This window comes from Rhinolophus sinicus, chromosome 5, assembly GCF_057876585.1.
Source record: "Rhinolophus sinicus isolate RSI-liver-muscle chromosome 5, RSI-T2T, whole genome shotgun sequence".
Classification (NCBI taxonomy): Eukaryota; Metazoa; Chordata; class Mammalia; order Chiroptera; family Rhinolophidae; genus Rhinolophus; species Rhinolophus sinicus.
In genome coordinates this window covers 73,245,981-73,269,432 of record NC_142505.1, presented here as the reverse complement: position 1 = coordinate 73,269,432, position 23,452 = coordinate 73,245,981, and the positions used below count along the sequence as shown (strand labels likewise).

Here is a 23,452-nt window from a genome sequence, read left to right as displayed (position 1 = left end):
GTGAATGTGGGCTGGATTTAAGATGAAAGAGCAAAACACAAATGGAACTTCATTTGAGATCTGCCTTCATAATCTAGTTTAGCTCCTATAATGCTCTCTCCAATTACCCTGGGCCCAAGGACTAATTCCATCACAAGCTGTACTAAGCTTTCATGATTCTGTCCATGAAGCTGATAACTAAAAGGTAGATCAAATACATCAATCTTGAACAGGTATGACATAAAAATGCTTTATTTAGCAATACGCTTTCACTAGTATTATGGTAATATTTGTAGAGTTGTTTAGATACATGCTGCAATATTTATAGAAAAAAATGACATGGGACTATTTGAAAATAATCAAGGTGGGTAAAGGGTGAAAAGAGTGGGTGGGGATATAGATAAAACAAAATTAGCCATGAGTTACAAGAACTGAAATTAGTAAGAGTCGAGTTGGACAATGGGGAGGGTCATTAAATTACTGCTCCTTGTTCTGTATGTATTCTAATTCTTTTATAATAGTGTACACGCACATCACCAGAATATAATATGAACTGTAAAAGAGATGGCCTGGACAAAATAAAACCAAGACATTTAACTGAGGAGGCAATAGCCTTGGGCAAAGCTATCCTTACATGACAAACCTCTCTCATTTTTAAGTGTTTTTTTTTTTTTAGTTGTTTTAATTCATAAATGCTTGCAATTCTAGCACATGATATACTTTTTTCTCACTGATATCTTCAAATAGATTACCTGGGCTGGTTTCTCCTGAAGAAACTGAACTTCTCCATCTTGGAGAAATGTAAGAAATCGAGGGATGATATGTTCCAGGAATGTAGAATATTGAGGAGATGACGTCACATTCTAATTACACAAAATTAAAAGAAAACCCCATTAAGTTTGTGTACATATTTTCATTTCAAATTCACAGTGTTATAATACCCTCAAAAGAATATAAAACATTTTAGCAGACCCAACAGTAATTTTTAATACTTTTAGATGCTTTAGTGATAATGTAGTTTTAAATAAATTAGGACAATCGTTGCTTCTGAAATCCAATTCAAGAAAAGTAAATGCTAAAATTTACTCTTAGAACTAGAAATACTAACGCTGTGGAAATGCTGAACTTGGAACCAGTTCTAGGCTGTCTCTGCCACACCCTAAGACCTCTGAAAAGTCATTTAGCTTCTACAGCTGAGTTTCATGTGGAAAATAAAGAGCCTAAACAAATTGACACCCTTTCAAATCTAAAAATTTAATTTATTAATTAGGTATACATGATTAGATTATTATCAAATCTAATCCATTATCTATCCCAGCACTGATTTTAAAAGGAAAATAAGAAATGAAACTAGAGTTTGAAAATAGTATAGGAAGATGGCTACTAGTGCAGTTTCTGGACCTCAGTATTGTAAACAATTACTTAACCTCTGTGCCTCAATGCCCCCATCTGTTAAGAGAAGATATTATTTCCTGCCTTAGGTAATCATGTAAAGATTATGAGTTAATATATGTAAAGCTTAAAACACTGTCTAAATATTACCTGTTATTATTTACAGAGCATCTATGTGCTAAATAAATACCGTTCTATATACTTTTTTATTCTTTATCACTCCAGCCTCACCATAACTCTAAGCTAAGTATTACGCCCATTTTCACATGTAAAGAAAGAGGCTCAGAGAGGTAAAAAACTTGGTGAATGTCAGAGTCAGTAAGTTTTGGAAATGGATTCAAATTAAGAGTATTTAACATCCAAGGTCTTTTTTCCTTTTAAGGTCTCATTTAACAAATATGTACTGAGCTCCTATCACGTGCTCCATGGAGATAAAATGATGAAGTATATAATTCATGCCCTGAGAGGTGAGAAAGGTAGTGTGTGGTGGGGAAGATAGATACCAAGAGAAGAACGGGGTGGGGTGGGGGGGCAGCCAGATGGCTCAGTTGGTTGGAGCTCGAGCTCTTAACAACAAGGTTGCCGGTTCAATTCCCACATGGGATGGTGGGCTGCGCCCCCTGCAACAAAAGATTGAAAATGGCACCTGGACTTGGAGCCGAGCTGCGCCCTCCACAACTAGACTGAAGGACAACAACTTGGAGCTGATGGGCCCTGGAGAAACACACTGTTCCCCAATATTCCCCAATAAAAATTAAAAAAAAAAAAGAACCATTATCAAAAAAAAAAAAAAAAAAAGAACTAATGGGTGGGTGGTTGGCTAAGCGGTTAGAGCGCAGTGCTCATAACACCAAGGTCGCCGGTTGGATTCCCACATGGGCCTGTGGGCTGCACCCTCCACAACTAGATTGAAAACAACTTGACATGGAGCTGATGGGTCCTGAAAACACTGTTCCCCAATAAAAAAAAAAGACCTAACAATACAGCATCATGATGGAGGAAGTGCTGGCAGCGAAGGGAACATCTAACAATAGGATGTAATTTATGGACAGAACCAATAGCAGAGAACGTGTTCCTAAAAAAATGATGTATATACTAAAACCTAAGGCCAGTGGGAGTTAACCACATGAAAAAGTGGAAAAGCAGATGATTCTAAGAAAAGCATATGCAAAGGCACAAAATTATGAGAAAGCATGAGTGTAAAAGGCACTAGAAAAGTCCAGTATGGCAGGAAAGGGAGTATAAAAAGTTAAACTTCTACTATCATGAATTGGACAAGCCTGTGAGAGGAGGCATCTGGGCAGTGAAATCTAAGTGTCTGGAGCTCCAGATACTGACCTGGGCTGAAGATAAAGATTTGGGGTCTATTACATAAGGTAATCTTAAGTGTATAAAGGAAGAAATAAAGAAAAAAAGCAGAAAACCAGGTAAGAATGTGGTGCTACAGGGGTGAAAACAAAGTGCTACAGTTCTTGGAATAGGCACCTGAGCACCGGTCTCCCAGGCCGACCTGGTGCACAATTCTAGGGGCTTGTTCGCATAGAACACCGCGGGGGAAGGAGTTGTGCAGCACCTCAGCAGCCTCTCCCCAGGCAGACTGTGAATTCACTGGGGACAAGAACTGTGTTCGTCACCTCTCATCCTCAAAGCTTAAGACTTTTTATGAAACACCAAGGATTCCGCATTCAAGGATTCAAGGAAAAGACGGACAAGCTTCATATTAGAACGTTCTCAAGAAATCAAGCTCATCTATCTGCACAGAAGCCCACACCAACCACCGATTCCACAGTCTTCAAAATCTGAGTGTCAAATTTCTCCCGTAAAAAAGACTCATTCAACAAGTTGCCCAGTTATTCTGCCAGTATTTTAACTCAGCCCCCAACTTTTTGATCCATACGACTTTTTCATGTGATTTCTAACCTGAAGGTATCCTTATTTTCTGTCTTAAAAGGTGGTCCCTGTGATACTTACTTAGCCTAGAATCTTACCCCTCAGTGGTTAGTGAAATGAATTTCTGAGACTCCTGAAATCATTGGGAACTTTTTAATTTCACTCACTTCATTTAAATATTTTTTCTGGGGTGGTAGTGATGGTAATTTAGGATTACCGACTAATGGTCATTCTAGTATCAAATTCTTTGAAGAACTTAGTCATCTCAATTTAAGGTAAATGTCTATGTCACAAAGATTTCAAGTCACTCTTTGGAAAAGCCCAAGTATTCTTACCGCTTCACTAACTTTTAATTCTTAATTTTTAATTTTTAATCAGTGCACCTGAGACCAGCCAGGAACTGTGTGACACTAAACAGGAGAGGAAGGGGTCAGACCCTTGATACAGAGAGCCCCACGCCCACACTCAGAGGCTTGGCGAATGCGCACGTTCCTACGGGTTCATACACGGCTCTGTGATTTCAGCCTCTCAAATAAACCTACCAGGGCTCTGGTTATCTCTTATCTGTTCTTCCAATAAAATGCAGAATGCAGGCCTATCCTGTTCTACCCCCAGCCTTTTTGAATAGCTTGCATTGGCAACTTGGGCAGAAGAGAAAGCTCTTTAGCTCAATTTCTAAATATCTGGATTTTTTCCAGCTCAGTTCAAGAGAGCAAGTCTTTGAAAACATCTTTCAAACAAAACAAAAACAAACAAACAAAAAACCCTACCAAATGAAAAGAGTATCCATTCCTACAGATAGTAGGGTATCTGATTCCATCCCACTAACTTTTGCTCAATGTTTATTTAATGTTTATTCCATGCCAGAGGCTAGGAATCATTTTATCTATTGTTCTTAACCACATTATGAGAAAGGTTTTCTCATTCCCACATTGAAAACAAGAAATGTGAGTTTCTCTTCTGCCTATGCAACTGGCACCACACTAACTGTAGAGTTAGACAAAACCTGAGAGCACAGTTTTCAGGTAATGGACAAGAGGCAGTGCAAGACCACGATCTGCAAGAGGAGGGAAATTCACAAGCTGAGCCCATGGTCACCAGGGCTCTCTGCCTCGGTCCAATTCCCCAACTGGGGCTCGACAGGCTGGGCCTAAGGAGAGCACACTGGTCCTGCTGAGCTGCGGAGCAGACACCAGAGCTCAGGGCAGCTAAAGTGGCTGGAAAAGGGAACTACAGAATGGGGGTGGGGATGGTCTCCCATGTGTCTTTGAGGCCTTGACTGAGGGCTGGGCTGCACTACAGGTAAGGCAGTGTTAAGACTACCTAGGCTAACCAGAGAGCAGCAGCTTTGGGACTGAGAGATGACCGCAGGTATCAGGTCTAGCAATGTTAGAGGATGTTGGGGGTGCAGCCCAGCCACAATGCAAAGACCTTCTTAACACCTCGATAATACCCCAGACATCCAGCTGCGGAAAGACCATTTTCTAGAGGGAGGCCTATTCCAGACCTGTCCCAACACATCCGAAATTCAACCTCTGATGAAACACCTTGGGCTTCCCTCAGATCCTCCCGACCACAGCATAAAACCAAGGTTACACAAGGTCAGTGAGATCAACCAGCAACTGAACTGCCGACTACAATTAAAAATATCAACACACGAGGTGACCGGTTAGCTCAGTTGGTTAGAGCGCTGTGCTCTTAACAACAAGGTTGCCGGTTCAATCCCCACATGGGCCACTGTGAGCTGCGCCCTCCTTAAAAAATAATAATATCAACACACTTCAAAGGGAGACAACAGAAAAGTACAGTCCCTACATTTCACACACAATGTCCAGTATACATTTAAAAACTACTAGGCATGCAAAGAAACAGGGCAATGTGACCCATAGTCAATAGAAATCAACCTTTACAGTACCCAAATATTGCATTTAGCAGACAGACTTTAAAGTAGTCATGAATATGTTCAAAGAATAAAGTGAAAATATGGTCTTAATAAATGAAGACAAGGAATCTGCAGAGAAGTGAAATCTATAAAGAACCAAGTGGAAATTCTAGAGCTGAAACTATAATAACTGAAATTTTTAAATGCAAGTTAAATATAAATAAACTGAAATTTAAAAATAACATCCCACCAGACTGGAAATGACAGAAAGATAGTCCGTGAGCCTGAAGGCAGATCAACAGAAATTATCCAGTCTAAAGAACAAAAAGGAAAAACAACTGAAAAATGAACAGGGTCTAAGGGACCTAAGGGACAATATAAAATTGTAGTTTATGAGGCCCAGAAGAAAGAAACTGCTTGATCAAGGTCACAGAAGTTATAAGTAATTGAGCCAAAACTGATACCCAGATCTCATTCCATAGGCATACTATCTGTTGCCTGGACATAAATTCACAGTTGGAATACATCCTGAGAGTATAAGCCTAAAAGAGCTACCACATTTAAAAATGAAACAATGTTAAACAACCAAAACCAAAGCAACTCAATTTTAAAATACAATAAATTACATTAAGAGAGAATGTTTTCTGAGTTACTAGTAAAAAGATTGACCATGAGAATTTTTACCTCAAAGTGAAAAGTATAAAATATAAAGCTCGTACCTCAAAATTTTCACTAACTTCTTGCATCATTTTTAACTTTGTTTCATCAGCTGTAAATGGCAAAACAAATCATCAGTTAATTGAAATTACATTAAGTATGCTCCTAGAATTCCTGGATTTAATAAGTTAAGAGAAGCAATCAGATCTTATCAGTTTGACTGTCATGGTCCAACAGAAGGCACATAACTAGTTCCCTACAACCAGTCACACACATTCATACTCCCAGACATACATGTGCATGCACAGACAAGGAGAGACACATACACGCAAGCGCACACACGCACACAGGGCCTCCATGGGGCTCCAGCCAGTAAAGCTCATCACTTTGCTTCTCCACAAGGCAGAGAAAGGGAAACAGCATTTGAACTGAGATGAATGGGTGCATTAATGCAGTTCTTAATGACAAAAAGGATCAACTTACGGGTATTTACATCTGTGAGAGCTGCTACAAACTGAAGGTATTTTTTCATCAGAGTGGTTTGGTCAACCACTGTGGCCCCTTGTGTTGCAACAAATGCCATTTTTCTTTTGAGATAGTTTGTTTCTCAATGTTAAAGTATCAGGTCCATGAGTTCACCCAGCCTATGAAAAGAAACGCACTGGTTAGTCAACTTATTAAGGGCACAGGCTCACAATCTCTATGAAAATCCTAAATGCTTGCATTATCTAAATACTTTTGCAGTAATCCAGACTACACTACTCCTGCTTTTTAAAACAAAATTTGCCTAAATCCATTTTATCTATTAACTTCTAAACATGATTTTTCTACACAGATGCTTTTTTCTAGACAGATGGTACAATATTTCCTTCTTTTTCTAGGCCAGGGCTCCCCAAACTTTCTCTATAAAGAGCCAGCTAATACCAGGAGTGCCAAAAAATGTATACACATGACTTGTATTCATCTTTTGTTATCAGTATGTATTAATACAATTGTAATACTTTTTTCCTTTCTTAAAATGTGTATTGGGGTGGTCGGCTAGCTCAGTTGGTTAGAGCGTGATGCTAACAACACCAAGGTCACTGGTTCAATCCCCGCATGGGCCACCATGAGCTGCGCCCTCCTTAAAAAAAGTGTATACATGCAATCTGTCACAACTAGTCAGCTCTGCTGTAGCAAGAAAACATCCACAGACAACATATAAATGAATGAGGGTAGCTGTAACCTAGTAAAACTTTATTTATGGACACTGAAGTTTGAATTTCATATACAATTCTCAATAGTCATGAAACACTTATTCTTCTGATTTTTCCATTTTAAAATATAAAAACCATTCTTAACTCATCGACTGTACAAAACCAGGTATCAGGCTGGATCTGGTCATCAGACTGTGGTTTGGCCACCTCTGGGCTAGGTGACTGATTCTCAAACTTCAATGTGCCAATTAAATCACCAGGTGCCAAACAAAGGTGGATTCCCAAGAACCACCCAGAGACCACCTGGAGACGTGGTGCAGTGAGGAGCCCAGGATGCTGTAAATTGTTTACAGCTGACATACAGTAGGCACTCAAAAAATGCTCCTTGAGGTGGCTCAGTTGGTTAGAGTGTGAACTCTGAACGAGAGTTGCCAGTTTCATTCCCACATGGGCCAGCGGGCTGCGCCTTCCACAACTAGATTGAAGACAACAAGCTGCCACTGAGCTTCCGGTCAGCCAGATGGCTCAGTTGGTTGGAGCACATGCTCTCAACCACAGGGTTGCCAGTTCCACTCCTACAAGGGATGGTGGGCTGCGCCCCCTGCAACTAAGACTGAACAACAGCAACTGGACTTGGACCTGATGGGTCTTAGGAAAAACACACCGTTCCCCAATAAAGTCCTGGAAATACACACTGTTCCCCAAGAAAGTCCTGTTCTCCTTCCCCAATAAAAGCCGGAAGGCTCAGCTGGTTAGATCAGCTGGTTAGAGCGCGAGCTTTTAACAAGGCTGCCAGTTCAATTCCCACATGGGATGGTGGGCTGCACCCCCTACAACTAAGATTGAAGGACAACGACTTGACTTGGCGCTAGCTGATGGGTCCTGGAAAAACACACTATTCCTCAATAAAATTTTTTTAATGCTCCTTGAATAAATTAATAAATGCTCTTAAAAGCACCTCCCTGAGTGGGAAACTGGCTGTTGGCCACCCTTTGACAACTGCGCTACAGGCTGAAAAATAGAGGGAAACTTCATTTCTATTTTGAGAGCCCTCATAAAGTGTCTAGAGAACCTGGGGAAATTGCTTTTATACATCTTCTTTGCACATATCTAATTTCGCTCTGCCTTAAGAGGCAGTTTCTTGATTTTCTTCTTTCTTCAACATACACCACTCTTCTGCAGGCGGTTCAAAAGCCCTGCCTACCGGATACACTGCCTTGCGGCTGGCACTTCTGCCCCAGGGATGGGGACACCCTGACACCACAAAGGCGCTTCTGGCCACTCTCCCGGAACACCAACAGCACTCCTCTGATGCAGAGGGCACCTACAGCTGTTCTCTTTAGCAGAACCCACCACAAGTCCCACTCCTCTGACTTAAGGCAGGAAAAGGCCCTAACGAGACCAAAGGAAAGCACTCTTGTCAACCCTGCTGGATGATGATCTGACTATCGCTCCCTGTTTTAGGTCACACTCCCACCTCCAAACAGAAGGTCCTACAATCCCATTCCCGAAACCCAAGTCACAAGATCACGGCCTTTCTCTGCATAAAAAAACTCTGGTCGAGCCCAAACTTCTTAAAGGCTCGGGCCCCCTTTTCACCGGATTCGTCAACTCTTCCACTTCCCAAGGCCCCAAGGGGCCAGGCACCGCTTTCCAGCCTGGGTGGGTGAGGGGGTCACTGAGGAGTGAAAACGTCCCATTCCGCGTGTCCGTTGGAGAGCAGCTCGAAGGCCTCGGGAGCCGAAGGCCCAGATCTGGCTTCCGTAGAGCCCCCGAGTCCGGGCCCCGGTGGGCAGGCCCGAGCCTGTGCGGCACCCGCACTCGAGTAAACGGCACCGCCGCGCACGGCCGCCCCGCCCCGCCCCGCCGCCCAGACCCTGAGGCGCCGCCGCCGGGCCAGAGGGGGCGCTGTCGCCGCCACTACCTACGCTCTCCGCGCCGGCCTGGGCGAGCCAGGTGCCTGCGTGGAGGCCGGGAGATGCCAAGCTGGCCTTGGCTGCCTCCGGCGAAACAGTGTTCCGACCCCACGCTCTATCTTCCCGGTCTCGAACCGGCCTCCACTTCCCTCCTTTTGTCACCGTCCCCGGACGCCTAGCATCCGCCTCCCAGGCTCTGCTACGGCGAACGCCGAGGGCCAATTTCCGCGCCGCTAGACCTCCGCCTCCCGTTGCTCTCCAGCTCGGACCGGCAGCGCCGGAGGTTAGAGGGCCGCGGATTGGACTGGGCCAAGGCGGGAACTGGGAAGCAGGAGGCACACAGAGCCTCCGTCGTTAGGCGGAGCCGCCGCGCCGCAAAGGCCTCCCCACGCCTGGACCGCTCCGCACTCGTCGTGCCCGCCTCGCGCGCCTCCCGGGGGCGTTCCGCTGCGCTCCCGCACTTACCCGACCTCAGCGGCGGGCCTACTGCAGCCTTCACCGGCGACCCCCACCGAAGCCCTGGCAGCCGCGATCGGCGGCGCACAGTCCCACCCCCGCTTAAAGCGGCTGCGCCCGCCACGGGAGAGATAGGCCCCGGCGCACCGCCCCCAAGTGGGTGCGGCCTGGGCCGGAGCGGGGAGGGGAGGTACCGAGCTGGAGGGCCCGCCTGGCCCTTTAAACCGCGCCCGCGTGGGCGGGGCCGCCGGCGAGGATGGGGCGCCAGGCAGGTGACAGGAGTATTAGATTGGGCGCCTTTTACCCTAAGTCTCCTCGTGGGGCCAGGCCCGCGGAGTGTGAGGGAGGGACGCTCCGCGGCTGCTGTGGGAGTGAGCACCAGACCGGCTTCCCTAGTCGGCAGAGATCCGGCCCGGGAAGAGTGGCGGGCACGGCGAGATTTTCTCCCACGATCCCTTCCTGGGGTCCCTCTTAGCCCGGGAAGAGGGAGGAGGCAAGATACCTCGTAAGCAAAGGAAAGTCCTGATCTGCCTGGAGGTGACCGACTCGGTCTTTTATTTGTTCTATTGCTGCATCACCCCGAGGCTAGACCTCACCCTACAGCTTTCTGTCCGCTCCCGCACATGCCTCGGGCTAGGCCAGAGCAACGAAAAGACCGAGGAGGAGAGAGGCAGAACGTTCTGCTGCCCAGGTGTGATGGCGAGGGCTGAACCAACAGGCCCTGGAACGTAGAAGTACAGGTGTCTACAGCAGTCTGGAAAGCTTCAAGGAAAAGTTCCTTCGCAAGACCCGTGAGAACCCAACGGTACCCGTAGGTGAGCGGCTGCTGTAGGAACTGGAGACCGGGAGGACAGTGACGGCGGGGGAAATGAAATAGGGGAGGACAGGGACGCCAGGGGGGACCGGCATGAGACTGGACAAGACTTGTGGCGAGGGGGGCCGGCGATGAGTGTTGAATCTGATTGGAGCAGGAGCAGGAGGGCCTGGCATGGGACGGACCTAACTCCCAGAACCCTGCCTCGCCGAACGCCTCCCACCTTGGCTTCACCCTAACCCCTCCGCTGCTGTTAAGAGCTTCAACTTCAGAAAAGCAAGCCCAAAGCCCGAGGCTCTCTGGGGCCTGACGTGCCACTCCCCATCTGCTTTGTCCCCTCCTCGGGCTGCCTGGGCACGGCGGCCGCCCTTACCTACGGCCTCTATTGCTTCCACCGGGGTCAGAGCCAGCGCTCCCAGCTCATGATGCGCACCCGGATTGCCGCCCAGGGCTTCACGGTCGCAGCCATCTTGCTGGGTCTAGCTGCATCCGCTCTTAAGTCTCGATCCTGAGCCCGCGGTCTGGCCTTGAAAGCTCCGCGATCATTCCCAGCCCCAGGAGCAACCACCGGTCCCGCCACAGGACTTAATCTCTCATCCCTTCTGATAAACCCCTGTATCAATGGAGGAGTAACTGGCGAATTGACTAACCGACAGATTTTTTCCCAGGAGTCTCAGGTTGGGTTCAGTTTTGTGTTGCATACTTCCATCTGCGCGGCACCTTCTCCACTCCCTACTTAATAAACTCTGATCCACTTGTAGTTTGATGAATTCATTCTCAATCTCATGCCCAAGGTTCTTGAGCTTTGGATTTAGGAGGGAACAGACTAAAGACTGCAGGGACTGTTAGAAATCGTACCGTCTAATGATTCTCAAACCTTCCTGCACCTGGAACACTTGTTAAAAGTAGAGATTCCCTAGAGTAATAATATTTAGGGTAAAAAACTGGATCTTTCCAAGAATTTCCAGACTTTCAGTAGGAAAACCTCCAGATGAGGTTGGTCATGGTCCTGAGGCAGGGGGCTCTGCCCTCCATTGTACTTCTGCTCCTCACCCCACGCACACCTGAGCTTGACCATCCCAGCTTGGTTTTTGCTGCATCTTACAGACGGGAAACAGGCTCAGAGAAGCAGCCTGGTGTAGTGGAAACAACATAATCCCAAAGCCTGCCATTGGTTTGTATACTTAGTCTCCTAGGTTTAAGCACGAAAGGAGGCTGGGGACCTAAGCAAATTAGAAGAGAGGCAACTGGTGACTTTCACGTTCATGTAGAATCTCAAACGAGTTCCTAGTCTGTGGTCAGCTCAAAAATGTTGACTTGGAGTCAGATTCCTTCCATGTGTGACTCCCATCAGTTTCACCACCAGCTGCAAGATGCCAGAAGGGGGGGGGGGGGGGGACTGAAGAAGACACACCCTCTTCTCGGGCCCCCTGACAGTTTGGATTTCTAAATGGAGGTGTTTATGACGAAGACCAGCTAACTTTCTTCTCGCACCACAGTCTCTCATCTGTAAGGCACAGATATGAATATAAAATAGTACATTGTGGTGAACCTTGGCCTCAAGACTCAAGCTACAGATAGAAAGTGGTGAAGACTATGGAACTTCTAAAGAGGATAGTCACTATTCTTTAATGGTAAGCATTGTGTTCCACGCAGAAAAACATTTTGAAATCTTATCCCCAGTACTTTAGATGTCCTTATTTGGAAATAGCATCTTTACAAAGGTAATCAAATTAAAATGAGGGCATTAAGATCGGCCCTTGGGGTGCCATTTACCTCAGTTGATTTAAACTCTTAACAACAAGGTTGAGGTTCAATCCCCACATGGGCCACTGTGAGCTGCACCCTCCACAACTAGATTGAGACAACTACTTGACTTGGAGCTGTTGGGTCCTGGAAAAACACACTTAAATAAAGTTTAAAAAAACTGGCTTTAAAAAAAAAGATGAACACTACTCCAATATGACTGGTGTCCTTATTAAAAAGGGGGAACTTTCACAGACAGACATTCATTGACGACAGGCGATGTGAAGATGGTGATGTGAAGATTAACTCAAGATTGTAGTGATGCACCTACAAGCCAAGGAACCCTCCGAAGTTGCCAGAAGTTGGAAAAGAAGTCTGCAACAGATCCTTCCCTGGTGCCTTCAGAGGCCCATGGCCCTGCTGACCCTTGTCTCCAGACTTCTGACCGGCAGAATAGTTAGACAATAAATTTCTGTTGTTCTACGCCAGACACTGGTGCTTTGTAACGACAGCACTAGGAAACTAATATGGTTGGCAATTACTCAGATATTTTTAAATATGTACAGGTCACAATATTTTGAATGTTGCCTGTTTGCAACCTCTGCTGAAGGGGAAGAGGTGTGGTCCCTGATGGTTTTTCCCAAATCCACAGAGGGGCACAGCGGAAGGATGCAGAGCCATGGGCCCCCCAAATCCAGAGGTTCCTGGCCAATCCCAAAGACGGGGTTCTGGCAGAGGCTCCCTCCCAACCAGGCTGAGACAGAGCCTCCAGTGGGAATTTCTGGATTCCTAGGGGAATATCCTCACCTTGTCTGAAAGCCAAGAAGTTGGGAAAGTTCTAAGCACAAATTGAGCCCTGACACCAATTGGGGCTTCAGAAAAAATGAGAGTGATAATAAATAAATGTAAAAAGAGTTAACAACACACCCTTTAAGCCAAGAAAAAAAAACACATCAGGAGGGACAGTCACAACTTTGTGGACTGAGAGGGGTGTGAGGGGCTGGGCCACAAGGCCAGGTGGGAAGGAGGGGGAGAAGGGTGAGGGTTTCCCCTCCCGGTCCTGGGAGATGGGGAGGAACCAACTAGGCTTGTGCAGCAGCTGCTGGAGGCATTTCCCCCACCCCTGCCCAAAGCAGCTGCTCCTCTGCCAGGGCCAGCCCCTCCTCAGTGGCCATGCTTGTGGCTGCCACCTAGCGGGACAGCGGCGTCTGCTTCAGGGACATGAGCACCGAGCGCAGGCGGGACACGTCTTTGCACTGCTTGCTGCTCTTGGGGTTGAAGTCACACAGCTGGGCAACCTTCTCCCACTCTGTGCCTGGGGTCTCCTCCTTGGATTCCTTCACGAAAGCCTCCTCAGATGCCCTGCAGGGGGCAGAGGTCTCACAGCTGCTGCCTTTCCCAGGAGTCAGTGACGCTCTGCCCCCACCGAGCACGGCTGTGCTGCCCAGCCTCCTCTGCGGTAGTTTGTCCACAGGTCTCCTCCCCAGCCCCGTGCCCTCTGATCTCAGGCCCCCAGGAAGAGCATTGGCATCAGAAGCAGCCTCCTTGGGTCTTGCCTCAGGGCCTCTGCACTTGCTGTCACCTCCTCCTGAAATGCCCTCCCCCCACACCTGCTCAGGGCTTGTTGCTTCTTGTCACTCAGGACTGAGTGTGGGCCTCACCCTCCCACAGAGCTCTTCCCTTGCCACCCTACCCTGCACAGCAACCTCCCCCTCCCGTACCCCTGCCCCAGCCTAGACACTCTCTCGTCATTACCCCCCCATTAAGTTCCCAACCTGGGGCTCCTGGCACGTAGGGGCCCATGGAGGAACTAACGTGGTACCTCAGCCGTTTTCAACATCTCCAAGAACCTGGCAGAGACAGGACATTGACTAACCATGTACCTGGTTCAGCATTGTCTCAGTGTCCCATGGACCCTGTGAGTGTCTCCAGAAAAGGGCGTGGTCAAATGTTGCATCCAGCACAAGGAGGGTTGTGGGGAGGGAGAAGGGCGGCGCAGGGCTAAGAAAAGACAGTAGTCATGAATAAAGTACAAGCGGGGCCAAGGGTCTCAAGTCTCAAGGACTGAGCTCCGAATCGGGCCAACACGTAGTTTTTATTGGTAAACTTCTGAAGAGGTAAAAGATTGTTAATCTCAAGATTTGTGTGTTACATAGCCTGCTGGCTGTCTTTCTGAAAGTTCCCATTGTGTTCTAACTTGTACTTTGCCTTCACACACACATGCACATCTCCAAGGAATCCATTGAAGGGAGGGACCGATGTAATTCCATCGGGTCTCAGTTTGCTGAGACTTCCTCTCAGAGGAGCTTTTCCGATATCTCTCCATCAGGCCTCAGTTTGCTGAGGCACTCCCTTGTGAAATCCTGGGAAGAGCGTGGGGGAACAAACGGCTTGGCAGCTGTAAGGCAACAGTCAAACACGCATAGAAAACTCAGTTAAGGAAGGTCTTGAAGGCCTTTCATGTGTGTCATGCAGGGTCTCAACTCCCTCTCCCAGCACAAGAACGCAGGACATGGTGAGGCCAAAACGGAACACCCTCGGAGCCATAGGTAGGGGAGTTATACCACTATATTCTCTATGGTGGCTGGTCGAGACACAAAAGCCAACATCTGCCAGTACCTCAACGAGGGGTCTTCCTGCACCCCAGTCTCACTGGCGGCCGGGCGAGACACAGGAAGTAGGATAAACACAATCCCCACCCCACTTGCTAACCGTAACCTGGACTTGCTAGTATAATAGCCACAGCAGTTATATACAAAACAATAGTGGTTAATGGCCAAAGGTTTACAGCAGATGGCCATCTAATAACTGAGCCAGCCCCTTTCCACGTGAGGCCGAGAGCCTGGAAACTGCTCTCCGGGACTCTGTCCCTACAATGTGCTAATGTGCAAACATGGAATGTGATGGACACAGACTTCACCACATCCGCAGCATGTTTGACGGCACAGCTCTTTTTTGCCCAGAATGACCGTTATCTCTCTGGAGCCACAGCTTGGGGACTGCTCCATTCTAGTCTTTGTTTTCGTTGGGAATAAAAACAAGCAAACCAGCTTGCGCTGACTCAGTGGAATCAGCTCTAAGGACTGGGGAGGGGATGAAGTCTTCCATCACAGCCTTGGTCCTCCAGAGAGGTGCCGATAAAAATCTCACCACTCTGGCCCATCTGCCTGATAGGCCATGCAGTCAGCATTCCCCCAGCATTGCCTAGGGCCAGGCTCAGGATTTCCAGGCCACATGCCTGCACTTGCCCCTTGGTAGGGGATGTCAAGCAGATTAAACCAGTGATGACTGTGATAGGCATTGCTACCTTACACAGCCTGGGGGCAGGGGAGAGTAGTAGGGAGGCTCCCAACAATTGGCATCTGCACTGGGTAACGAAACAAGGTAAGGGGCTAGCCTAGTCAGAGGCCTGAACTTGGGATGCCATAAAGGACAAAAGTTCTGAGGCCAAATAACGAAGCCCCTCAGGAGCTCTGCTGCATACTAGACCCCAAAGGGGAGGGGTTCCTGGGACACCCCCAGCCTGTCGTTTCCAGCCTGCCCTGATGATGTGGGACAGATGGACTTCCTTCAAGAGCCAAAGGGGAGGACAGCAAGTAAAAGCCTAGGCTTAGCTGTTGGAAAGACTTGACTTCGAAGCCCCAATAACACCTCTCAAGCCTGTTTCCTTATCTATAAGATGAACATAAAACCACACATCCTATAGGGTTTTATGTGTGAAATGATTAATGTAAAACTACTGAACCCTTCTTTTCAAGTAGGAAGAAGAGAGATTTTAGGTGCTTCTAGGAGAAACCTTAGGACAAGAGCTTTTTTGTATTATTAATAGCCAAGGACAAAGTATCAAGACTAAGAAAATGCCAATGACCATCCCACACTCTGCCTGTGATTCTGCTATGCAACAGTCCTCACCTCCTCCCGTCACCCAAATCAGGCAGGCCTGGCCCCAGAAATGACCGTGCAGTGTGTAGCCCAGGGATTGGCACACAGTAAGGTGGTCCTCAGCTTTCCACCTGTTTCAGAAAGCAGGTTTGGGGGCCTCTGGTTCCTGTCAGGTCAAGGCAAACACAAGCAACCTAAAGATAAGCATGAAGGCCAGCAGGAGGTAGACCATGAGGCAGCTCCCACAGCTCCTTACCCTCTGGCAGTTGAGCCACAGTTGGCCTCAGACTAGGGCCTTGGAGAACCAATCCAAAAGCTCCCAGCCTACGGGCCAGGCTAGTGCTGGCAAGGCAGGCCCCTTCCAAGCAGCCCAGGGTTCCTGGCAGGTTTCCATAGGAGGGTTAATGGAACTGCCATGTAAGAAACCCAGACAGACCAATGGAATCAGGACAGGAGGAAGAGAAGGGAGGCTGCGCCTAGGAGGGCACGTGAATGCGGCACCCAAAAGCCTGGATGGCCTCCCTGCCTGGGTTGAGTTGGTTCTTACAGGGGTGGCCCCAGCACTTGGCTGAGGGGCAAATACAAACCCATCAGAGAAGTAAAATAGCCTTGTTTTATTATGTACAGACTGTATTCAAACAAACCATCCACTCTGAAAACAGCAGGTTCTGGCTTTTCCCAGAGCCCCCAGAAGAATATAAATTGGAGCCTCTGGGAAAGCAGTTCCTTCCCCAGAGAAGGGAGAGAGAGAAAAACCTTTTGATTCCATGGGGTTTGGCCAACCTCATCTGTAGCCACACACCCCTCCTTGCCTTACACCCTGGTTCCAGCTTCTCAGGTCCAGGAGGCCTCAGCCTGGCAGATATCAACCAGTCACTCAACCTCCATCTTAGTCTTCTGCAAAGATTCAATGAAGGCTTGCCACTCCGCTGGGTAAAAACGCTTATAGACGTTGATCTTATTCCGAATCTGTTTTGGGGTATCTTGATAGTAATTCTTCTCATCTCGGGCCATAGCCTAAGAAAGGAGAAGGGCCACTTGAGGGCTGGAAAGGCAAAGGTTCAAATCCTAGCTCTGATGGAGCTGGGCAAGTCACTTCCTGTCCCAGAGGTTCAGCTACCTCACCTCAAATGCCATGGTGTATGTGGGGAAATGAGTGCAGATGCCCACAAGTACCAAGCAGGAACTGGAACCAGCTGAGAAGTCCGCACTCCATCCATTGCCAACTACTGCCATCTAGGATAGGAGTCAGGTATAGCCTGACTGCAACCAAAAATGTGGACTTTCATTTGAAATCTCCCATAATGAAAATGGCACCTATTTCAAGTTCTTTAAAAATACCATGCAAACAAAACAACATACCTGTGGGATAGCCACTCAGCCTATCCCAGCTATAAGCATTCTGTCAGTGCGCTTGCTTTTCTAGAGTCTTTCTTCCCTGCTTCCGCTCAGTCTCAGGAAATAGGCACTAGGCAAGCAGATCAGATCTCGAATAATCCGGGTACCTTCCCAACGGGCCCCAGCGGTTCTTCCTGCCAGGGCTGAGTCACTCACCTTATAGTCCTCCCCGTGATTCTCCACCATGTAGCGTACGTAGTCTATGAGGTCCCGAGACAGCGTATTTCCTTTCTTTTCTGGGAGGCTGGCTTCTACCTCCAAGTCTGGGGTGAGAGAGCCAGGAGATGGAATAAGGTGTTCCTTCCTGCACGATTTGAGCTGCTCAGTTACCCCTTTGCCCAGTACCAATCCATATGAGTTGCTACACCAGCCATCTGATGGGCTTTGCCTCTCCATCCCCACATTCAGTGCTAGAACCTTCCTCTTCAGCCCCTCAGATCCCAGGCTCTGCCTATTGACAACCATCTATGAGTGTGGCAACGACACGAAAGGCACGTCATCTCTGGGCCTCCGGGTGGGTAAAAGAAAGGCACCAAACTAATAATCTTGACTAGTGCCAGATCCTGGGGACAGAAATGAAGATACATTGCCTGCCCACAGGGCAGGGCTCCCTTCCAGCTTTAAAATTCTGAGAATCTCTTTTCTTGAAGTATTACAACATGTGAAATGGAAACATGTGAATAAATGAGAATTAGGGCCTAAAGCTGGGCCCAGGCACCGCTCTGCTCCATATGAGGGAAAAAGCCAAGCAGTGGAGCCAAGAATGGCTTCACTTTTAAAATAGCTACGCAAATACTCCCTATTTCTCATCTATGAAGGAAGAAAGATAGTTCATGGAAACGAGGTAGTCAAATCTTTCCCAGGTTTAAGCGCTAAAATTGCTTATAGTTAAAATTATCAGGCGGCCGGATGGCTCAGATGGTTAGAGCGCAAGCTCTGAGCAACAGGGTTACCGGTTGGACTCCCACATGGGCCAGTGAGCTGCACCCTCTGCAACTAGAGTGAAGACAATGAGCTGCCGCTGAGCTCCCGGGCGGCCGGATGGCTCAGTTGGTTAGAGTGCGTGCTCTCTACAAGGTTGCCGGTTCCACTCCCGCAACTAGATTAAAAAAAGAGGGCCAGCCCGGTGGCTCAGGCGGTTAGAGCTCCATGCTCCTGACTCCGAAGGCTGCCAGTTCGATTCCCACATGTGCCAGTGGGCTCTCAACCACAAGGTTGCCAGTTCAACTCCTCGAGTCCCGCAAGGAATGGTGGGTAGCACCCCCTGCAACTAAGATTGAACACGGCACCTTGAGCTGAGCTGCCGCTGAGCTCCCAGATGACTCAGTCGGTTGGAGCATGGGCTCTCAACCACAAGGTTGCCAGTTCAATTCCTCAATTCCTGCAAGGGATGGTGGGCTCTGGCCCCTGCAACTAAGATTGAACACAGCATCTTGAACTGAGCTGCCGCTGAGCTCCCGGATGGCTCAGTTGGAGTACGGGCTCTCAACCACAAGGTTGCCGGTTCGACTCCTGCAAGGGATGGTGGGCTGTGCCCCCTGCAACTAGAAAGGGCAACTGGACCTGGAGCTGAGCTGTGCCCTTCACAACTAAGCCTGAAAGGACAACAACTTGAAGCTGAATGGCACCCTCCACAACTAAGATTGAAAGGACAACAACTTGACTTGGAAAAAAGGCCTGGAAGTACACACTGTTCCCCAATAAAGTCCTGTTCCCCTTCCCCAATAAAATCTTTAAAAAAAAGAAAACGGCGACTGGATTTGAAGCTGAGCTGAGCCCTCCAAAACTAAGATTGAAAGGACAACAACTTGACTTGGAGCTGACGGGTCCTGGGAAATACACACTGTTCCCCAATAAAGTTCTGGAAATACACGCTGTTCTCTATTAAAGTCCTGTTCCCCTTCCCCAATAAAATCTTTTTTAAAAAAAAGAAAAAAGAAAATATAAAGAACTTCCCAAACGCAACAATAAAAAAAATAAAAACTAATTTAAAAAAATTATCTCTGACTCAGCTATCAGGGGTTGGAGAAGGGGGAAATGGGAAGCTGTTGTTTAATGGGGATAGTTTCAGTTCTGAATATGAAAAAGTTCTGGAGATCTGCTGCGTGACCACGTGAATGTACTTAACACTACTGAGCCATAGATTTAAAAATGATTAAGATGGTAAATTTTATGTCATCTGTTTTTTACCACAATTTAAAAACTTTTTAATTAAAGAATTAAAAATGAAACTTTAAAAAAATTAGCTTCAACTACAATAAGTACACTATTTTATATGTGCAGTCCAGTGCTGTAATTCTTATGAGAATCGCTAAGATACACTAAACATAGGAACTCAAGGAATTCTATATCAAATGTCTGGCCATTCAAATAGTTTTACCTTCAGAACTGTTAGAAATCTAGAACAGGTAAGAGGAAGGATGGGCGGAAAATTCCAGAGTATTCATGCTTCCCTGCAGAACTTACTCTCATTTTAATAGTCAGTCTCTACAGCCTTAATATACATGAAATTGATTTGTCATTGGAAAGATTAAATGAGATGGTAGAATCTCTAAAAATCTGGTCATCTTTAAATTCATGAGAAGCTGAAATGCATGCCTGAGACTTAATGGTTTCTTTTCTATCCTCTCAGGGACCTGAACAACTGACAACTCACTTCACACACCTGAGTTGTCAGTAGACTGAAACTGTCCCAACTAGGGACACAGTCCTAACTCTGTGAGCCCTAGACCAGCTCTCTTCTGTCCTCTGAACCTTGGTTTCTCCACCTGTAAAATGAGGACATCTGAAGATCTTTTCCAGCCCTGACTGTGCAAAATGATGACCTAAAGGAATGTGGCCAGCACCCACCATTTAGCACATAGGGCTTCCGCACGAGCTCCTGAGGTCTCGCCTCTAGGTCTACCTCCATGGCCTTCACCTGCAGAGAACAGAGCCAGTGAGACCAGTACACCAAGTAAGAATCTCAGATCAGGGAAAATTCTAGCTGCCCGTCCCAACACAACTGCATTACCCATAAGAATCCCTACACAAGGTCAGGTAGGAGTAGATGACAAAGAGAACCAATGCCCTGGAGGCTTCATGGTTCCCAAGAAACTCAAGCAAGCAATTCCTCTTTCTGTGCCTATTTACAAAACTGGCATTATACCCCTCGCTTGCCTCACTTCTTGGATGATAATCGAATGAAACAATGCACATGAAAGTGCTTTATAATTTACAATGACAGGGAGACTTCAGCTATCTTCTCTTTGAAAAGGTGCAACCTGACAGTGCTTTTGGCTGCAGCTTCATATTTGCTCTAGAAACAGTACTGCCATTTCTCTCTGGCACAAAGGGATAAAAAAGAAACTTGCCTAAAAGCAATGGGACAAGTTCGATCAGCAAGCCCACTCAGTACGTTACCCATTCATGGAGCACTAGTCACATCCTAAGCACCCCTGGGGATTTAGCAGTGAGCAAAAACCAAAGTCCTTGTCCCCAAGGAGAATATGTTCCGGGAAACTGGCACAGACAATAGACATAAACAAATAAATATATTAATATACCATCAAGTATTTACAAGTGTTATGAATTAAAATAAAACTGGGAGGAATTTACTGAGTGGAAAAGGGTGCTATTTTGGAAAGGGTGGTCCAGAAAAAGACTTATTCAGGAGAAACTTGCCCCAGGGAAGCCTCAGACAAAGGATGATTGTATGGCTGGGGGGGAGGTGCAAGAAATAGTAAGTAAAGACCCCAAACTCCGGGGAGTTCTTCTTAGGAAAAGTTAGGACAGAAAAAGACAAATTCTGGAAAATACCACTGAAACGCCAAGGGACCCAAACAGGTTAACTTCAGAGGGGGGAAAATGAGTGGAGAAGGAGAGCGGAACTCCATCGCAGGTCCATCGCTGAGGATGGAGTACGAGGAAGGTCTAAAAGGGACCCTCAGCCACAGTCAGTGCAGGCGGCCCTAGTTGGCTGTGGGGAAGTCACAAACCCAGGACGGGTGGGAGGGAGGTAATAAGCCGGATCAAGTTCTGAAACCCAGCTAAATACAACGCGGGAACGAGGGTCAAAGACCGGGACCCTACCAAGTCAATACCTTTCTCTTACGGAAGGGCACCGCCTTGTTGGGGTCCATAGCCAACCCCATCTCGGCCAAGTTCTGCCGCACCGATTTGGCGTGGTCCCAGGCATGTCGGATGTGGGAGCTACAGGCAAAGAGAGAGAGATTGCGGAACTGTCATCTCCTGGGCCATCCCGGCCAAGGTCCCCAGGCTGCAGAACCCCGGCCCCCTCACCACTCGATCCGCGGCGCTGCCTTCCGTCTAGCATTCCGGTTAAGACGCTTTCGGTTAACATTGTAACCGAACTTCTGCCTCCTGGTCTTCCCCTTGGCCTTGGGCATCGCGCAGACCACGACACCGGCAACTCACTCCCCTCCTCTAAGGTCCAGCACCTCGTGGAGCAGACTCCTTCCGGCGGGTGCGCGCACGCTTTCGCAGGCTTTTTGGGAGATGTAGTTCGCCACGTAGTTCTACGTACATTGCTGAGTACGATGACTCCCAGAATGCAATGAGCGGTTGCGCCTACGCACAACACTCCTTTTCCCCGCCCTCTTTCACGACTTCTCCAGGAGGCGTGGTCTAGCGTCCCCATTTTCTCCTATCACTCTTGCCCGGGACATGGCGACTCCCGGCCCTCTGACTCCGGGGGCACCCATGGATCCATCGCAACCCCCAGTCATTGAGGGCTTTACCCCCAGTGTCTACAGCAGTACGGAAACCTTCAAGGAAAAGTTCCTTCGCAAGACCCGCGAGAACCCAATGGTACCCATAGGTAAGCTACTGCTGGAGGAACTGTAGACGGAGAGGACTGTGATGTGGGGAATGAAACAGTCAAGGACCAGGGACGCCAAGGGGGACCGGAATGACACTGGACCAGAGATGGGGCGTTGGGGCGCTGGGCGGTGAGGCGTGAACTTGATTGGAGCAGAAGCAGGGCGGGATTCAATGTCTGGGATGGGGCGGTCTCCAACTCCGCTGACCCTCCCCGGACCAACTCCTCCCACCTCTTTCCCGCCACAGCTGTTCTGTGATCTTGACCTAGGAGAAGGGAGGCCTAAAGCGGGAAGGGACTCCGGGGTCGGACGTGCCACTCCCCACCTGCTTTGTCCCCTCCTCAGGCTGCCTGGGCACGGCGGCCGCCCTTACCTACGGCCTCTATTGCTTCCACCGGGGTCAGAGCCAGCGCTCCCAGCTCATGATGCGCACCCGGATCGCCGCCCAGGGCTTCACGGTCGCAGCCATCTTGCTGGGTCTAGCTGCATCCGCTCTTAAGTCTCGATCCTGAGCCCGCGGTCTGGCCTTGAAAGCTCCGCGATCATTCCCAGCCCCAGGAGCAACCACCGGTCCCGCCACAGGACTTAATCTCTCATCCCTTCTGATAAACCCCTGTATCAATGGAGGAGTAACTGGCGAATTGACTAACCGACAGATTTTTTCCCAGGAGTCTCAGGTTGGGTTCAGTTTTGTGTTGCATACTTCCATCTGCGCGGCACCTTCTCCACTCCCTACTTAATAAACTCTGATCCACTTGTAGTTTGATGAATTCATTCTCAATCTCATGCCCAAGGTTCTTGAGCTTTGGATTTAGGAGGGAACAGACTAAAGACTGCAGGGACTGTTAGAAATCGTACCGTCTAATGATTCTCAAACCTTCCTGCACCTGGAACACTTGTTAAAAGTAGAGATTCCCTAGAGTAATACTATTTAGGGTAAAAAACTGGATCTTTCCAAGAATTTCCAGACTTTCAGTAGGAAAACCTCCAGATGAGGTTGGTCATGGTCCTGAGGCAGGGGGCTCTGCCCTCCATTGTACTTCTGCTCCTCACCCCACGCACACCTGAGCTTGACCATCCCAGCTTGGTTTTTGCTGCATCTTACAGACGGGAAACAGGCTCAGAGAAGCAGCCTGGTGTAGTGGAAACAACATAATCCCAAAGCCTGCCATTGGTTTGTATACTTAGTCTCCTAGGTTTAAGCACGAAAGGAGGCTGGGGACCTAAGCAAATTAGAAGAGAGGCAACTGGTGACTTTCACGTTCATGTAGAATCTCAAACGAGTTCCTAGTCTGTGGTCAGCTCAAAAATGTTGACTTGGAGCCAGATTCTTTCCATGTGTGACTCCCATCAGTTTCACCACCAGCTGCAAGATGCCAGAAGGGGAAAAAGGGAGTGAAGAAGACACACCCCCTTCGCGGGCA

At 47.9% G+C, this 23,452-nt stretch overlaps 3 protein-coding genes and 1 non-coding gene across 20 annotated transcripts in view; 1 reads left to right on the top strand and 3 right to left on the bottom strand.

The window, feature by feature from the left end:
• TRRAP (transformation/transcription domain associated protein) overlaps positions 1 to 9,514 on the bottom strand; it is a 122,444-nt gene extending 112,930 nt beyond the window's left edge. For 13 of the 15 annotated variants that reach the window (XM_074313443.2, XM_019756062.3, XM_074313449.2 and 10 more), the window contains exons 1-4: positions 9,378 to 9,514; positions 6,284 to 6,444; positions 5,863 to 5,912; positions 732 to 842 (exon numbers count right to left, since the gene is read on the bottom strand). In XM_074313443.2, the coding sequence (XP_074169544.1) occupies positions 732 to 842; positions 5,863 to 5,912; positions 6,284 to 6,383 (261 nt within the window). In that variant the 5' untranslated portion in view covers positions 6,384 to 6,444; positions 9,378 to 9,514. Of the gene's footprint in view, positions 1 to 731; positions 843 to 5,862; positions 5,913 to 6,283; positions 6,445 to 8,920; positions 9,100 to 9,377 lie in introns of those variants that run through there. The other 2 variants (XM_074313445.2, XM_074313444.2) reach the window with 2 other exon arrangements.
• On the bottom strand, positions 5,995 to 6,197 carry LOC141567383 (small nucleolar RNA ZL1). Its single transcript, XR_012489976.1, has one exon. It is a non-coding gene; the product is annotated as a small nucleolar RNA ZL1 (small nucleolar RNA).
• A 3,329-nt stretch (positions 9,515 to 12,843) lies between the features above and the next one.
• On the bottom strand, positions 12,844 to 21,784 carry NOP16 (NOP16 nucleolar protein). Of its 3 annotated transcripts, none has more exons than XR_012489768.2 (6): positions 21,490 to 21,784; positions 21,291 to 21,399; positions 20,059 to 20,128; positions 17,365 to 17,471; positions 16,623 to 16,827; positions 12,844 to 13,290 (listed from the first exon to the last, which is right to left on the bottom strand). XR_012489768.2 is itself a non-coding variant. In XM_019720084.3 (5 exons), exons 1-5 carry the CDS (start codon positions 21,594 to 21,596, stop codon positions 16,684 to 16,686), a joined length of 537 nt encoding a protein of 178 aa, XP_019575643.1. In that variant the 5' UTR covers positions 21,597 to 21,784; the 3' UTR covers positions 16,406 to 16,683. The 3 variants fall into 3 exon arrangements, 1 of the variants encoding a protein (XP_019575643.1); XR_016021340.1 differs by lacking the exon at positions 12,844 to 13,290 and adding an exon at positions 13,954 to 14,326; XM_019720084.3 differs by lacking the exon at positions 12,844 to 13,290 and having other exon boundaries at positions 16,406 to 16,827.
• Positions 21,785 to 21,817: 33 nt separating this feature from the next.
• Positions 21,818 to 22,788, top strand: HIGD2A (HIG1 hypoxia inducible domain family member 2A). The gene is made up of 2 exons (XM_074313458.2): positions 21,818 to 22,027; positions 22,374 to 22,788. Exons 1-2 carry the CDS (start codon positions 21,874 to 21,876, stop codon positions 22,538 to 22,540), a joined length of 321 nt encoding a protein of 106 aa, XP_074169559.1. The 5' UTR covers positions 21,818 to 21,873; the 3' UTR covers positions 22,541 to 22,788.
• Positions 22,789 to 23,452: the final 664 nt, after the last annotated feature.

Bases quoted from the DNA above. Each gene is read 5' to 3' on its own strand.
- NOP16 (XM_019720084.3), bottom strand. From the start codon at position 21,596: ATGCCCAAGGCCAAGGGGAAGACCAGGAGGCAGAAGTTCGGTTACAAT. The intron at 20,129-21,290 runs GTATTGACTTGG...TGTTCTCTGCAG, and splicing joins TGCCCTTCCGTAAGAGAAAG to GTGAAGGCCATGGAGGTAGA. The intron at 17,472-20,058 runs GTGGGTGCTGGC...CTCTCACCCCAG, and splicing joins GAAGCCCTATGTGCTAAATG to ACTTGGAGGTAGAAGCCAGC.
- HIGD2A (XM_074313458.2), top strand. From the start codon at position 21,874: ATGGCGACTCCCGGCCCTCTGACTCCGGGGGCACCCATGGATCCATCG. The intron at 22,028-22,373 runs GTAAGCTACTGC...TCCCCTCCTCAG, and splicing joins GAACCCAATGGTACCCATAG to GCTGCCTGGGCACGGCGGCC.